The sequence below is a fragment of the Anguilla anguilla genome, chromosome 4 (genome assembly GCF_013347855.1).
Source record: "Anguilla anguilla isolate fAngAng1 chromosome 4, fAngAng1.pri, whole genome shotgun sequence".
NCBI classification, from domain to species: domain Eukaryota; kingdom Metazoa; phylum Chordata; class Actinopteri; order Anguilliformes; family Anguillidae; genus Anguilla; species Anguilla anguilla.
In genome coordinates, this window is record NC_049204.1 from 29,750,575 (window position 1) to 29,767,132 (window position 16,558).

At 48.0% G+C, this 16,558-nt stretch overlaps 1 protein-coding gene across 2 annotated transcripts; it reads right to left on the minus strand.

The window, feature by feature from the left end:
• Positions 1-562: 562 nt before the first annotated feature.
• ivns1abpa (influenza virus NS1A binding protein a) lies at positions 563-15,493 on the minus strand. 2 transcript variants are annotated; one of them, XM_035412019.1, is made up of 15 exons: positions 15,313-15,493; positions 9,597-9,860; positions 9,287-9,418; positions 8,348-8,517; positions 8,190-8,265; positions 7,720-7,893; positions 7,341-7,466; positions 5,471-5,578; positions 4,972-5,098; positions 4,305-4,529; positions 4,032-4,153; positions 3,803-3,929; positions 3,420-3,551; positions 2,760-2,933; positions 563-1,761 (listed from the first exon to the last, which is right to left on the minus strand). In XM_035412019.1, the coding sequence occupies exons 3-15, from the start codon at positions 9,395-9,397 to the stop codon at positions 1,505-1,507; spliced, it is 1,929 nt and encodes a 642-aa protein (XP_035267910.1). In that variant the 5' UTR covers positions 9,398-9,418; positions 9,597-9,860; positions 15,313-15,493; the 3' UTR covers positions 563-1,504. The 2 variants fall into 2 exon arrangements, with proteins under 2 accessions (XP_035267910.1, XP_035267911.1); XM_035412020.1 differs by lacking the exon at positions 563-1,761 and adding an exon at positions 2,252-2,292.
• Between the last annotated feature and the right edge of the window lie 1,065 nt (positions 15,494-16,558).

Below are 16,558 nucleotides of genomic sequence, written 5' to 3' on the forward strand. Positions count from 1 at the left end.
TGTCAACATGCAGCAGTTGCCTGTGCAGGGTGAGTGCCATTGGCTAGACTGTTTGGCCAGTACAGATAACCTTGTTCCAGAGTCTGTATAAAGCAAATGGTACATTCTACATAGGAAACGCTACTATCAGCATATGCAATGACAAAAGACAACTCCTCCAAACAATTGCCAACTAAAGAATTGACATTCTATTTATGTTTTTAGCCCCAAAAACGTGCTATGGATATTGTTTGATGGACCCCTGCCATAATGATATCGACTTCACTGATTTGTGTTCTCTGTGAATTTCCGAAACTCATTGAAGGTGAGAACCCCCCCACGTTACAAAGTAAGGAACTGTAACATTGGCATCCTGAAATTTTCTATAGATAGAACACTTTCAAGCAGTATATTGAGATCTGATTGATTGAAAATCTTGCTGTAAATGAAGAACGACAGGCAAATAAGCCCACTTAAGGGGTTAATGATAGAGTCAGGACATGCACCTTAGCTTGATAGATGTTCAGTACGTAGCTTTAGGCATATAAATGAAACCCATGATTACAAATGATGCTACTGCAGGTCACGTGGGTTGAAAGTTTATTAGTTAAGAAATATCCACTTGTAACAAATGTGATACAGCATTTCACCTCTTAATTTGCTTACAAAAAAAATTAAAAAATCCAGAACGAGAAGGAAAAACAAAACCTCAAAATCAAACACAAACATCTGAGCATCCCGAAAGAGCATCTCAAATGAGTGAATTAGTGAAACTGCAGTAACAAAGATTTTATTAGCACAAGCTCTGAAGCATGGATGTGCAAGTGTGCATGTGTGAGACTACATTACTGGCACCGTTTCATTTAATGGTTCAAAGAACGTAATGTGCGTCTTGACACGTCAGATCATCTATTGGTAATTGCTCAGCAGTGTATAAAAATATAAAAAAGGCCATCAAAAAAGATACCACTGTACTGGTAAAGCAATTCAGCTTCCGTTAAATGACACAAAACAGCCACCTTTCTTTGAATAAGGCTTTTAACTGCAGATTTTCATGTGAGTAAAACCTTGACAAAATATTAATAATGGAAAAAAAAGACACCCAGTCACCGACCCCATACTTACTGAGTATTATGTTGCAAAAACTGGCAAGCGATAGTGCTAGCAAGTAGAGTGGGGAACATTGTGACGGAGTACATCCATTTGGTTACACTCTGAAAACTTCTAAGAGAAAACAAACCTTAACTCTAAAGACTGCACTAGGTGTGTTCTAATGTTGGCATTCTTAGTACGAACAAACAAAATAGAAAAAACAATATATACAGCACGTAATATTTTATGCAATATGCAAAGGCTTTATGTTGCTTTCAGCAACCCCACTTAAGGTTCCCGCCCCTTCTCCCTTCCCACCCTCCTCCCCTTGCCCCCCCCCCCCCCCAACCCCCCTCCCCAGCTCACATGTAGGACTTCACTAAACACAATGACATCACTAAGCCTGTTAGTTTGAGAAAGGCGCTCCACTCGTTCAGAAAGTAGCAAAGGCTTCAATGCAGGGGCTCCACTCGTTGGTGTCCGGGTCGTAGGTCTCCATGGTGTTGAGGAAGTTGTTGCCGTCGAAGCCTCCCACCGCACAGATGACGTTCCCCAGCACGGCCACACCCGCGTTGCTGCGGGGCGACGTCATGCTGCCCAGCATCTTCCACTCGTTCCTGGCCGGGTCGTACACCTCCACGCAGCGAAGGGCGTGGGAGCCGTCGAACCCGCCCACCACAAACAGCCTCCCTGCAAGGCCATCACACCCAATGGAGAATTACACTACCCACCCACCACAAACAGCCTCCCTGCAAGGCCATCACACCCAATGGAGAATTACACTACCCACCCACCACAAACAGCCTCCCTGCAAGGCCATCACACCCAATGGAGAATTACACTACCCACCCACCACAAACAGCCTCCCTGCAAGGCCATCATACCCAATGGAGAATTACACTACCCACCCACCACAAACAGCCTCCCTGCAAGGCCATCACACCCAATGGAGAATTACACTACCCACCCACCACAAACAGCCTCCCTGCAAGGCCATCAAACCCAATGGAGAATTACACTACCCACCCACCTCAAACAGCCTCCCTGCAAGGCCATCACACCCAATGGAGAATTACACTACCCACCCACCACAAACAGCCTCCCTGCAAGGCCATCAAACCCAATGGAGAATTACACTACCCACCCACCACAAACAGCCTCCCTGCAAGGCCATCACACCCAATGGAGAATTACACTACCCACCCACCACAAACAGCCTCCCTGCAAGGCCATCAAACCCAATGGAGAATTACACTACCCACCCACCTCAAACAGCCTCCCTGCAAGGCCATCATACCCAGTGGAGAATTACCCAAAACAAGCAAACCACTTTACACTGAGGAGTCGAAGGTTACTGCAAGTTACTGCTGTCAAGCAAGCCCCGTAACCAAGGCCCTATATTTTCAGTTTTGCAGAAATTGTAAACGGAATCATGGAATCTGGTTCATTAAAGTACTGACCACTGCATTCTCCACTCTCATTCAGTGTTAAATTGTATTTACAGCTACTTATTTATTAATTTGATTATTGCATCATTATAAACAAATGCACAAAAAATAAAACCGTACATTTGAACATTTGAATAGAACAGCATTTGAGAGAAACTCAAACTGATTTTATGCGGCCCCCCATAACGCCCCCTCTCTCTCTCTCTCGTGTGGGCCGCTGGGCCTGACGGGCTCGCTCACCCTCGTGCACGGCCACCGCCGCCCCTCGCCGGGCCACGTTCATCTGCGCCACCAGGGTCCAGGTGTTGTTCTCGGGGTTGTAGCGCTCCACCGTGTTCAGGCAGTTCCACGACTCGGCCCCGCCCATCACGTACATGAAGCCATCCAGCTCGCACACCGCCGCCTGGTGCCTCCCTGCAGAGACGTTCCCATCATGCATTTCACTTCATCCACCATCCTATTCTCGTCCGCGGACGACCGCAGTGACCTTACTGGCTCAATCTTGGCCAAAAACAAACCTAGCTATGCCACAAACTGCAGTAAGCTATTCCAAGCATTTCCATCTGCCCATAGCAGTTGTTGCTGTCCAGCAGATTTATGGTCCATAACGACCACTTCTATAAGCAACTTAAGAGAACCCCCAATTCACACACCAAATGTTTTTAACTAACCGCTCGGTATTTCCTTGCATTGCCACACTCCCCTTCGGCAATTGTGCAATAAATGACTTAGTCATTAGGAACTACTCATCTAGTTGTAATGGATTAAACCACAATCGTTTCATGGTCTGATTGAAATGATCGCATTAAGTCCTTAAAGGATCTGGTTGGATGCGTCCTATCAGATCATTCGGTTGTGCGCGAGAGGAGGGCTGGTGATGCGGGAGGAAGGGAGACGTACGGATGTTGAGGGGGGCGCAGTTGGTCCAGGTTTTGGTGACGGGGTCGAAGGCGTCGCAGTTCTTCAGGCCCTTCTGTCCGCACGGGTCGGCCCCTCCCACCACAAACAGCTTGTTGTTGAGGGAGCAGACGCCTGCAAAGCGGGGCACGGGTTAGTGGAGTGCCTGGGCGGACTGCTCCTTTCCCCGCCCCATTCTGCTCCTTTCCCCGCCCCATTCTGCTCCTTTTCCCGCCCCATTCTGCTCACTTCCCCGCCCCATTCGCTCATTCCCCCTCCCCATTCTGCTCATTTCCCCTCCCCATTCGCTCATTCCCCCGCCCCATTCTGCTCATTTCCCCGCCCCATTCGCTCCTTTCCCCTCCCCATTCGCTGATTTGCTCTACCTGCGTTGCAGCGGTTGGTCCGGAGCTCCGGCACCTGGGTCCACTCGTCGGCCCGCGGGTCATAGGTCTCCCCGCAGCTCAGCTCGTCAGACTGGCCGTTGGAGCCCCCCATGACATACAGCTGACCCTGCGGGCAGGAAACACAGTCACACAGGGGGCCGTTACTCAGGGCAGTCAGGGCTTTTCCTGAGCGGCCAGAAGGGCCCGGTTCGGGGCGTGTGGGACGCACCATCAGCACGGCCATCTGAAAGCGCGCCCGGGGCGTCCGCATCGGGGCGATGAAGGTCCAGCGGTTCAGTTTCGGGTCGTAGCGTTCCACGGTCCTCAGGCACTCCTCCCTGTTGTAGCCTCCTGTAGGGAGAGAGGCACAGCGCAGTCAGACACCCGCCGACCCGAACCTCACTTACGCGTCTTACGAGCGTCTCCCACACCCCGGTTCCCACTAAGAGACCAGACGACGCTCAGCCAATGGGGGGAACCGCTGGCGGTCGCCGGGGGTTACCTGCGGCGATCAGCCTGCCGTCCAGCTGGGCGGTGCCCAGGCCGGAGCGGGCGTAGTGCATGGGCGACAGCAGCTTCTCCTCCAGCTCCTCGGGCGCGGCCTCGAAGCTCATGCTCTTCAGCAGGCAGGGGGTGGAGGTGGGGGAGCTCTGGGGGCTGCTGCGCCCGTGCAGGAAGATCACACACAGCACGCCGTTCAGCACCGCCAGGCACAGGTAGGTGTTGTCTGCAGCGTGCACACACACACACACACACAGACAGGAGGACAGGCAGACAGACAGGTGGGGGTTACTCAGGTCTAGTACATTCGCAGGACTAGCCAATGGCCCAGTGTTCTTTACTGTTCTTTACTTCACTCTAGTGTGTTTTTCTGCACCTCTGCACTTTGAACTGATGCACTTGTTGTACGTCGATCTGGATAAGAGCGTCTGCTAAATGCCTGTAATGTAATGTAATGTAATGTAATGTCCTACTCATTTCTGATTTCAGGTAAAAGGTGAGGCTAGATGGGTTTGAATGGCCTGTTCTCATCATTATGTGCTTTCATCATGTACTTTACATACTTTCATGTCCTTCTTTTCAGGGTTTAGCACTCGTGTAGAATTTCATAGGAAAACGAAAAGGACAAAAGGCCTACCGCCACAGCCTGGACGCTCGGGCTGACTTACTGGTGCTCTTCTCAGAGGCGATGTACTTCCACTCCAGCTTGCCGGGCTGCATGCCAGAGCTGGGAGAGAGGCTGCCGGAGGAGGTGCTGCTGGTCTGCCTGTGGACGTTCTCGCGCGCGGGCTTCTTCTGCAAAACCAAAGGGCAGCTGCAGAGACCCCGGCAGAGCCAGACCCGTGCTCCGGGGCACCACACAGCCTCACCCACCACTCGCCACCGCAGGGCTCCAACCCCATTAACCAGCTACTCTCTGCCTCTAACCACAACTCTATGAGCTTTGCGACCGTTCTGCAGTTCCAGAAAACTGGCCGCTTAATGCTGCCGCTCTGGAGGTCCAGAAAACTGGCCATTTTGAGTGAGTATTCTTAGCAGAAATAAGCAAGCCTTGCTTCACTTAGGCAGTGCCCAGATTGGTCTGCCTTCAGTTACAGGTTCGAACAGAACTGAGCTGTGTTAGAAGCCTCCGGAAGCTCGACCCAGCACCCCGTGCCGGTTCAGTACCTGCACAAACTGGACGTGGTCATCGTCAGTGCCAAACACCTCAGTCTGTCCCTCAAGCAGACTCCCATCGAGCAGCTTGTGGTCCGCTGAGTAGTACAGCGTTTGCACCTGCAAGACAGTGACACAAGACCCATGTGGTTGTCTCCATGACAACAAAGAACCCAGCAACACTGAGCCTGGTCCTCGGGGGAGGGGAGGGGAGGGGGGAGGGGCCGCCGTCGACGCTGTCGTCATCGTCCTGGAGGAAGAGGTCTTTATGCACATGGAAAAGCAGAATTCGGCACAGCCTTGAGCGGGGGGGGGGGGAGGGGGGGCAGACTGCTGGCCAGGCCTTCAGAGAAAAACGCTTGTGTGCTCAGCTGCTCAGCAAGGCTTCAGCACAGGCGCTAAGAGCACTTCGTTGCTAAAAAAAAAAAGGGAGGGGGTTTGGTCACAACACCACCACAAATCAGCAAACAATTGTGCTGGGATAAAAAAATAACACAAAAACGGTTCCTCCTTCCATCTTTGCTCTTCTGTTCTCCAACGTCTTGAGCAGTCTCTCGGCTGTAAAGCTGGTCATTATCGATGTAAAAAAAAAAAAACGGAACCCAAACTGGTTATCCGCAGTATCGACTGACTGGTCAAGAAGTGCCAGTGATTTTCACACAGACTTGAGAAACAGTGTCCCTAATCCATCCTCAGGGTATGGAAGAGCAGGCCGGCTATGCTCTCGCACAATCCAAACGTATATTTTGTGAAGGAATGTTCAGATACTACCAACGCAGCTTGAAATGAGACTGAGACAAATGTGGGTAAACAAGTACTACGGTACGGTAACGGGTTACAAGTAGGCCAAGCGCCGTCTAGCCGACAGGCACGTATCAGAGCGCGGGGTCGACGAGAGCGGAGCTGCAGCCACAGCAGCTAGATCTGCTTTTATGGCTTTAAAATGAGAAGAATCTCAGCTATCCAATAAATGAGCACATACTGCGTTAAAGGCGACAGATCTGTCAAACCGTTTCGCAAGAGAGACGGACAGAACATTCTGTGCTGTCCTTTTCATTCGGAACAGCAGCTTTTTTTTCTTCGTACAAAAGTAAAAAAAAAAAAAGAAAAAAAAAAGATCAGTGCTTTGGAGAAAGGATAAATCAATCGTGTATGTTTCGGGCGAGGGGCAGGAGCCTATATCATCACGATGTCCTACACTGTCACCATCGTTCAGCCCGCTTTGTTTACCAGCAGATCGTGGTGAATAAACGCAGTGTGCTGTGGGAAGATGTGAGACGTAAACAGGATTAGTCTGCGGTGCATTGTGCTGTAACGGGAGGCCTTGGTCTCGGGCTGAAGCTGCTTCCTTATGACTCATTACCCTGGAGGACTCGGTCTTGCTTTCTTCAGTCTTGCAATTCCTGCTGCTGTTTGCTTAATAAACCTAAGGAAAGATAAATCAATGGGGAGGGACAGCCATTAGAAATTTACCCACGATGCCCAGCAATGCAAACCTGCAAAGGAAGAGCGGTGAGGAGATGCAAAGACGAGCTTAAGACTGACGCCTAAACCTGACACGTCTGCCTGCGCTCATTTCACCCAGCAGAGAACAGAAAGTGAAAACGAGAGGACGGCAGCACAGACTGAAAACGGCTCCTTCTGCTCACCTGTACAAACCTCTCAGATCTGCAGTGTGCAAAGAGTCTGGCACCTACTGCACCTATTTACACTCTTTATGCCAAGGCTTTGAAAAGACAAAAACAAACAAACCCAAACCAAAAGGAAAAAACAGTGCCAAGATGTGAACGGATCATTTCGCTCTGAATGATGGAGGGAGAGAGGAAGACAGAGAGAGAGAGAGATAGACAGATAGAGGGCTCGCACTGGCCTCCGTACTGACCTCCTCCATCAGCCTCTCCAGATGCTCTCCGTTCTCCCACAGGCTGCGCTGCACCCAGCTCATCACTTTGGAGTACAGCTTGCCGTTGCTGGGCAGGCTCAGGTTGTCTTCTAGCATTACTTCTAACTGCAACACAGAAGGCAAACCCAGATTTGCACGCGCCCGGTCCTGTGCATTAATAATGCACGCGCTAAAATGTCGCTTCGCCTTATGCCGCGCGTTGAAGGCTAATGAAAGCGAAAGCCGGGGTTCCGTCGTTAACCAGAGCTCGGCCAGACGGGAGCGCGGGAAGAACAGCGGCTCCGGCCTCGGCTCCTTCGTAAGCAGACGAACGCGGACCGGTGCGGGGTTCGGGAGGGGCCGAGAGCGGCGCTCGCACCTTGAGTCGGGGCAGTTTGAGAAAGTCCTCCTGGTCGGAGATCTCCAGCAGGTGCTCCTGGATGTAGGCGTCGATCTTGCCCAGGAGCCGCCCGTCCCCCATGCAGCTGGCGAAGCTGCGGAAGGAGATGGCGCTCTGGCAGTCCATCTTCGACAGGAGGTAGTCGCCGCAGATCTGAAACGGACAGACGGGTCGTTTGCTCTTGTGCCGTTAAACATGCCTTCATAGCCTGAATGGTGGATCCTACGTGTAAACTTGTAACATCTGCACGTCCCTTTCCCGCTCGACAGGCACACCGGCACTGCGAGAATATTTGGAACAGGTTCAACAAGCCCAAGAGTGACATCTCAGAACAGGTACAATCTGGATGGGGGAAATGTGCTTCTAGGCACTAGCTTGTGCCAATGAGATTTGATTTGATTTGAGCGTTCGATGAGAACAGGTGAGTGACAAGGGAAGGAGGACCATACCTGCTTAACCCTTTCCATCTTGAGCCTTTTGGCAGCAGAGTAGACCTCCCTCACTCGTTCTTTATCTGCCTTCAGCCTGCAAAAGCAAACACAGGAAGGGTCCTGGTGAGCGCGCCCAGCTCCGGGGAGAGACCGAGGGAGAGAGGAGCCACACTCACTGGGCCGTGTAGGCGTAGTTGAGCAAGATCTCCACCGCCTCCGGGTCCAGGTCCTCGAACTTGATGTGGGAGACCCCGTGGGGGTCCGTGTCGCTGTTGAAGATCTCAAAAAGGTAGGGGCTGCAGCAGGCCAAGACGGCTCGGTGGGCCATGAGCTCATGGCCGCAGACCTGTGGGGACCCCGGAGAGTTAGTGAGCGTCCCTGACCTTCCCCACCGCAGCGTCCCTGACCTTCCCCTCTGCAGAGTCCCCGACCTTCCCCGCTGCAGAGTCCCCGACCTTCCCCGCTGCAGAGTCCCCGACCTTCCCCCCCGGCGGCGTCCCCGAACTTCCCCACCGCAGTGTCCTAGACCTTCCCCACCGCAGCATCCCCGAACTTCCCCACTGCAGCGTCTCCGACCTTCCCCACCGCAGTGGTGCGGTCACCCCGGGCCCTACAGACACTCTGTCCTTGAGGATTTTTAGATTTGCCAATGGAACCACAAGATAACTGTTTGCTGGTGCAATAGTTTCCGATACGGTCAGTGGCTTCGATTGTTAAATTAAGGCCAAAGCTGACCACGGAAGTGCATGGATCTCCCCAGAGACCAGCACTGAGTTTGGTTATACAAGCACCTGTCATTCTAAGGAGGCAGGGCTGCATTTGCCATGCAAAGAGAAACAATCAGGCATGAACACAGCAACCATAGAAACACATATTAATTATTTACTTCACTGAATCTAGGGGCAGTAAGAGAGTAATATTCAACCCCCTCTTGCAATCCTAAAAATACAGCTTTGGTCACTGGGAGTGAAACATATGCCAGATTCTATTAAAGCTTACAGATATGTACATTTACTCAGTCACACAATTTCCTGTGTTTTTTTGGCACAGTGGTTTCAACAAAGCTTTATCAGACTACAGTATGGCCTGGGCTAGGGTTTAACATAAAGACTTACCTGAAGTCTAACGTCACAGAACTGGCCACTCTTGCGCAGTGCATTCATCTTGGCCACAGTGGAATCAAGGAAGCTTTCATCTTCGAACATCAAATATCCATTGGGAATCATTTTGCCGTATTTGTTTAGAGCCTTGGTGACAGAAAGACCAACATAGATACTTAGCTTGCATTCATTACATTTTTATTTCCCCACAATATGAATAATTCAGGCCCTGTCCATGTAAAAGACAGTTTAAATAATTTGTCACATTGAAGCAGTCAATTGAGCACACCAAGGAATATGTCACATGCAAAATTAAGGGGATTACCTAATAAGAGAATGATGTCACTTAAGGGACTGATATTGGTGATATAGTGGATGGAAATGGGAAGGGTCCTGGAAGAGTAGATCTGGAGTCCAAGTCTTCCGTTGCACAGGGGAAGGCAGAAGCAATGCCAGTAGACAAGGAGTGTGAGACCAGGCAGCGGCTGCACCAGCTCAAACTATCAGGCTTAAAGCCACTGTAATGGAGTCCTCAGGATCACGTGGGCTATAGAGCGGAGTTTTTTCTGTGACGATCGCACATTATAACCTGCAAAACACCAAGAGCAGTCAGTTAGTCGCGACGAGGAAAGGTTTGCCCTTCCCACAATAAACCAGCCTTCAAACAGGTTTGGCCTGCATGCGTGCCCATGGGAGCGCGCTCATGAGAAACGACAAACTTCCCCTTCCCTTCACCAGGCTCATCTTTCTCCTTACCAGTCTTCGCGCTGTTCTTCTCACCCTTTGGTTTCAGTGGCGAAAAAAGGACTGCCCCTGGCCCACCCTTCTCACCTCCCCATTCACCTGGTGATGCCAGCGCCCAGTCAGGACAGCCTGACGCAGATCACCCACACCCCTCCCTCCCTGCTGACTGCTGGTCCTATGGCAAACTTCCATGACCCCGTTCCAGTGTAAACCGACACCCACCACTCAGCCTCTTTTATACGTGTTCTGACGGGGGGGGGGGGGGGGGGTGCCCTGACAGAGGTTACCATGTCTCTCCTGCTAGCGGAGAAGCCAGTGGCGGCTGCCCCAAAACCCGCCGCCGCGCGGGCCTACCACAGCAGCCGATCGGCCCCTTCCAAAGCCAGGTTGGAAATGCTTGTACAGCAGGGCGAACGAAAAGTCTTTGAATATGAAACAACATTTGGGAGCGTTTTCGCGTGATCCACCTACCAGCCCTGACGATTTCCCAAGGACAGTTTTGAGACAAAACACAGCAGCTTTCAAAGATTCTTCCCTTCCAAAAACCTCAACAGTATCAATATAGCATGCAATAAAAGAAAACAGAAATGACTACACTAGAATAGCACCCTCAAGGCTAAGCTCATCTGCCTAAGTAAGCCCTGGATGGTTCAAAACATTTGAGATTCGAGACACACCCGGCCTACAGTCAAATGTGCTAATGCAAATTAGGTTCCATGTATACGTCCTGACACTCAAAAGAAAGGCATGAAATAATCTGGTGTTCCTTTGAAGTGACTACAGACACACAGGCCCTGTCACAGGGAAAGACCTGTGGCAAACTGCTGTAGGGGAAACAAAGTTCTGTCAATTTAACACAGGACAAGTTAACTTGAAACACTGCGGTGAAGTGATACTTCAGACTGGTGTCATCACTAATCGCACCACTGATGAGCTAATCGTGTTGTTACAAGAGAATTTGGCCTTCCAGCATACACAAATCCATCTGCGAGCTGAAATTATAGTGCCCTGAGTAAGAATGAAAATAAAATGTAATAAAACCGAGGGCCACACATGAAAGGCACTCACACATACGAGTAGGGCTTCTTTATAAAGGCCCTCTAGCATTACTGTCTTTATGGAAAAGAATTCATGAATCAATCAGATACAAGCTTATGAACACAGACCAATCCAAACTGAATGATTAAGCAAATTGCCATGTTTACTACAATGTTAGAATTTTTGCAAATGCGGTTTCTGGATGTCATCTGAACGGTTAAATGAGCACATGTGAATTTGTCCCTTTTTATTCTTGAGGGGCGTGGCTCAGTAAGTCAGTCATGCCAGCAGGAGGCAGCACCTAGCAGAACAGATTAACTGGGGCAAAAACCAACAACTCTGGCTACATGGGAGATTTCATCTACGACAGAAATCGAACAAATGAAATGCTTTTTATTAACTCGCCAATCCCTGTATCTCTTTTTGAAGCTACATCACCCTCTGGATAGGCTATGGACAACCTGAAGCAAAAGTAGGCATGGAGGCAATGTCTGCTGCACGGCAGTACGATTCAAAAAAGGCCGTTAAAATGAGCAGTGAGGAAAAAAAAAAAAAAAAAGTGGCGCGCAAGTTAGATCTGGAAAGTTCCGGAGCTGGGTGTGCCTCCCCCAGTTACACTCAGAGCGCAGGATGCGTGTCGCCGCACACGCGTGCGTTCAGACCGTTTCCACTGCTTGCGCAATGTCTGGCAGGCTCCGCCCCGCTCCCAAAGTGAACCGCCACCTCCGCAGCTCTCCAAGAGCCAGATGTCTCCATCATTTCATAACAGCTTTTGCGTGCGGAACGAAGACCGCGCGACTCCTCCTCCTGTACCAGACAGAGAGAAACTATGCGAGAAGTTTCTGTCGACCACCTTCTTTTTTTGGCTTACAGAAGTGAAAGAGAAAGATCCGGCTGATTCCTGCCGCTCGAGTCGATTTCAAGTTAAAGGTCAGGCAGGGGCCTTAATGCGGAAGAACAACAACACTGTAATTAACATGTTTCGTTTCAGCTGTCTGAGAAGCCATGTCTTCCATGGGTTCTGTCCATCGAGGCCAGTAAAAGCCACTTCTAAACGCCTTTCATTCATGGAAACAATAGAACATATAAAAGAAGTATGTTTAAAAAATGAAATTTAAAAAAAGGAAATAACAGCAGGAGAATCACATACACAATACTGTATTGCTCATAAACTGGTAAAGGCAAAGGCAGTCAAGGAAAAACACATATATAGTTTTTATTATTTTATTGACCAAAATGATATAGCCAGGTCCTTTAGATGGGGATTCAAGGTAAACCAATGTGATTAAAGCCACAGAAACCAATGGTAATTAGTAAAGGAAATGACTCAATGGGGAATAAAACCAAAGTGTGTACATCTGTGCTTGGCACTTGGGACCTTATATGAGGTAAACATTTTTTGTTCTCCATTAACAAAACATCAATTATTAATTATGATTTACAGTCTGAACAGTCCCTACGGTAACGTATACATTTCGGCCTGAATGAACTAGGGGCCTGAATGGACACAGAAATAAACTCTCGCCTAATAATAATATGCTGTCATATTTACGGCCAGAGACCGAGTGAGGGACGTAAATCGGCTTCGGATGGCTTGCCAAGTTTCTCCATTAGCAACAGAGGCAGCTGCCTGCTGAGGAAATTCAACAATCAGTCCTCTACTACAGGTATGGTACAGCCAAGGAAAACAAGCCCATCTTTGTTTTCATTAGAGCCTACTTGTCTTCTCCAGCACTGGAAAAATACAGAACTTCCACATCAATCACAAGCCAACAATGTGCTCAGGGGATGTTCCGTTCCAACTTGGTGGGACACAGCAAAAAATGTTCAGCATGGACCCGCTTCACTAAATGACACCCCCCCCTCCCCGAGGCAATCGCATTTTCCACTTAAATACTAATCAGCACAATCTATGAGCAACGTTTACAGTGCGGCTGGCATAATGAAAGAGGACTTGTGTTTCGAAAAACCAACAACTGGAAAGGCAATGCCTTGTTCCAACTAAGACTGCAATTAAAATTCTAAAATGAAGATTGCAACGATATAAGCAGAAGTATGATATTGGTCCATGAACCTTAAAAAAACCCCAATCACAGCAACACTTAGTCCTCTTCCGCAAAAATAAGAAGTATCAATTAAAAACTTCTGTGAAATGACTGAAAGACCCATGGTCAAACAAATTCCATATAAAGAAGGGTAGGTTGTTCTGCACGAACAATCTGTGAATACTGAACATTGAGAGGGTAGAGGTCACAGGTGAGCAGGGGCACAAGAATAAAACCCGCTGTCATGACCGCTGGCAAAAAATAAGAGGTCAAAGCTTACTGCATTTCTCGTAAGACAACCATTTATTTTCTAATTTCATTGTCGAAAACACGTTCGGAAACGGGTCGTGTCGGTTGCAACAGCTATTATAGCAACCCCATACGCATCTACCTGATTTACAGCCACGTGCTAATCGTAATGACAATGCGGTTATTTGAGAATGACAACCGAGTTAAAACCATCCCAAATATTTAAAAATCGCAGTTTGCAAAACGCGATAATTCCTACGGCCATCTCTCTCGTATACGTCTAACGTTTACACCTAGCAGCGCTGCAGGTGCTCGCTGGCAACCAGAGCAAATGATGCATCGCATTTCCAAATCCCAGGCAGAGGGTCAATACGCCATCAATGCGTCGGAATTGTGATGTACAGTGTGACATTTCTATGGTCCTGTTAACCTGTCACAATAATTTCCTGAAGACAGCATCACTCCTGGATGTGTCTAGTTTTTTGGCTATCTTTATGTGGAAAAACAAGCGAACGGAACACTAACCTTGCTTAATTTTTCAGGGAATAGTATCTACCTGAAAAGCAAGACGTAGCGAACTGACCAGCCAACAGCAAATACATACCAAGCTCCTACTTGTTCAAATGTTATTAGTCAGTATCGTTATTCAATAAATCAGGAAATTTTGAAGTGAAGGAAGACAATTGAACGAGATTGAGCAATGGTGGTCACACAGTAAAAACCACTTACGTTAACTTACTCATACTTCCAGTGACTGCAATAGTTACTGGGTTTTTATCTCAGATAAATGGCTTTAGCGATCTAGCTGGCAAACTAGCTCCCATCCTCTCCCAGTTTCTCAAACCAGCCCACACAGAAAGAATGATGCCCGGGCGCATCCGATCTACGCCAAAATTACAACCCACGACCGTCCCCCCACGACCAACAGATACAGGAAACTAGGTCAGTCGTGCGAGGATTTGAGTAAATATTTCCTTCATAAAACATTGCAGAGAAAATATAATACATTTTAACGTAACGTTATCTAGCTGTCTAACAAACGTTTTAATAAAAACAACTAGCTATTTGTTTTATAAGCAAGCTAAGTCTATTGTGCACGGCAAAAGGGCCGACATGAACATACACGCGGCAGTGAAACAACGTTGCGCGCTGTAGTCTATAGTTACAGATCTCCATACGTTCCAACGTTTGCGGACAACGCCTACAGCTGGAGCAAGTTCAACCAATGATAACCAATGACATAAGCTGTCAACTAGCTGTCAACTAGGTACCACTTTGCCAGTTAGCTAGCCAGTTGCACATGAAGATGGTTACCTTACCAGGGCGGGAAAAGTTGCTGGTACTAGAAAGCGAGCGTACGCTCAAAGGATTGCTACACACGACTGATCTGGCAAAACTTCGTTTAATAGCGGATAACCAGCGAAGGAAATAACATCAAGGCACTATAGGGTATCTAGTTTTAAGGTTAGAATAGCGTTAATGAGATTTAGTAAGTTGAAACCTTGGATTTAGCGAATCAATGATGATTCTACACACCTATTTTGTTTTAATTCTCTAATACTAACTATGTAGACAATCGTGGAATTCATAATGAGCATCACGACCGTAATGCGTCTCCAGCGACCAGCTAAATCCCAGTGCTAGCTAACTGGTTAAATAAAAAAACGTCAAGCAAATAAACTACCTAACGTTACGCGAACTTGCTACCTAGCTATATAGCTAAATACGCTTCAAGTAATTGAAACACAGCTTCACCACTTCAAATAGGCCGATGACTGATCCCAATATTACAGAAAATACGCGCTGTATATTATTAAATTTGAATATAAATAGCTAGTGATAGCTCACTGGCTATCATACAATGGTAATGTGTTCTCCTATCTGCAGAAAGCATACCGTTACCTCGCTGTCTCACGCTAGTCATTCTATTGTGTCGATAGCTAAGAAAGAACAGCAATTCCTTACCTGATTTATTTGACTGTAGACGGCAGTAGACATATTTATAGTGAACTCAGAGTTGTCAGTTATTGATACTGCGAGGTCAATGATGCTGACGCGACGTGGCTTCTTGACAGCTGTCCGGATGTTTCTCTTGTGTGCTCTTATCACGGTGATCCGCGACTCTGACCGTGCTGCCCATGCTCGCGCTCTCTATGAGCACAGCTACGGGAAGCGCGCGCCTCACCGCCGGTGACGTCACCCACTGCCTGCTGGGGCGGAGCAAATGTGTCAAACAGGCAAGTTTACAACGGGTTTATTGATAATAGGCCTATATGAAGTCACTATTTACATTTATGAAATGCGAAAGTGTCATTTAAAATAATATTTGCTATTTGTAATTGTGAAGTGTTCAAAGTTTTCGCAAGACGTCTTTTTTTTTTCCCGCGGGCTGCAACTCAAACTTATGTTGACTTGGGGGAGGGAATGAAACGCTGAGAAGCGAAAGGAGGTTTAAGATCGTTTTGGAACATTCAAGCCTACAAGCAGCCGGGTGTCATGATTACACCGGACATACCTGAAATTATGGTAATTAGATTAATGGATCGAAATGTCCACTACAGACACGTGAGGTAGGCTACACATTGTTCACTGTTGTATTTGTAATCGGCATTTCAGTGGCAGTATAATGACGCAGCCATGCCCCCCCAGCGCACACTTCCCATTGTGTTATTGTGCGAGACCATGTTAACAGCCAAAATAACTGTCAACACACCCGGATTTGTTACCACACTCATTGTATTGCCAATAGTTGAGAGGGATTATTTTAGGGCTTGCATTTACAGAAGTACATTTTGTCAGTCTGTTAAAATTGGCTAACATATTCCTAACAAATCGATGCGTTCAGATGGCCTGCTTGCTTGGTCTCACAATTGTGTTCTTGTTGCCAGGCAGAGCAACATTCCATCCAACTAACAATCCACTTTTACCTCAGATTTCAGGAAATGTTTTCCCTTTGTATGTATGCATACTGGATCAGAACTATCATTTCACTAAAACATTACAGCTAGTAATGTTTTTTTGGGATGTTGTTTGAATGTGGACACTTCTTCTTTCAACATTCAAAGGAGAAAGGTGTTTATTTAATCAACTTGGCCACACTTATAATTAAATGCATTGTTAAATTCTGCTGATTGAGCAGAACTGGCTGAAATCAGTGTTAGGGGCAATACAGTCCAAAACCCTTTCCTTAACAAATAGTTAGTGAGGCTTA

Coding starts and splice junctions, on each gene's coding strand:
- ivns1abpa (XM_035412019.1), bottom strand. CDS start 9,397: ATGATTCCCAATGGATATTTGATGTTCGAAGATGAAAGCTTCCTTGAT. Junction 8,266..8,347: donor AACTACGCCTACACGGCCCA/GTGAGTGTGGCT, acceptor TTGCTTTTGCAG/GCTGAAGGCAGATAAAGAAC. Junction 7,467..7,719: donor TCAAACTGCCCCGACTCAAG/GTGCGAGCGCCG, acceptor TCTGTGTTGCAG/TTAGAAGTAATGCTAGAAGA.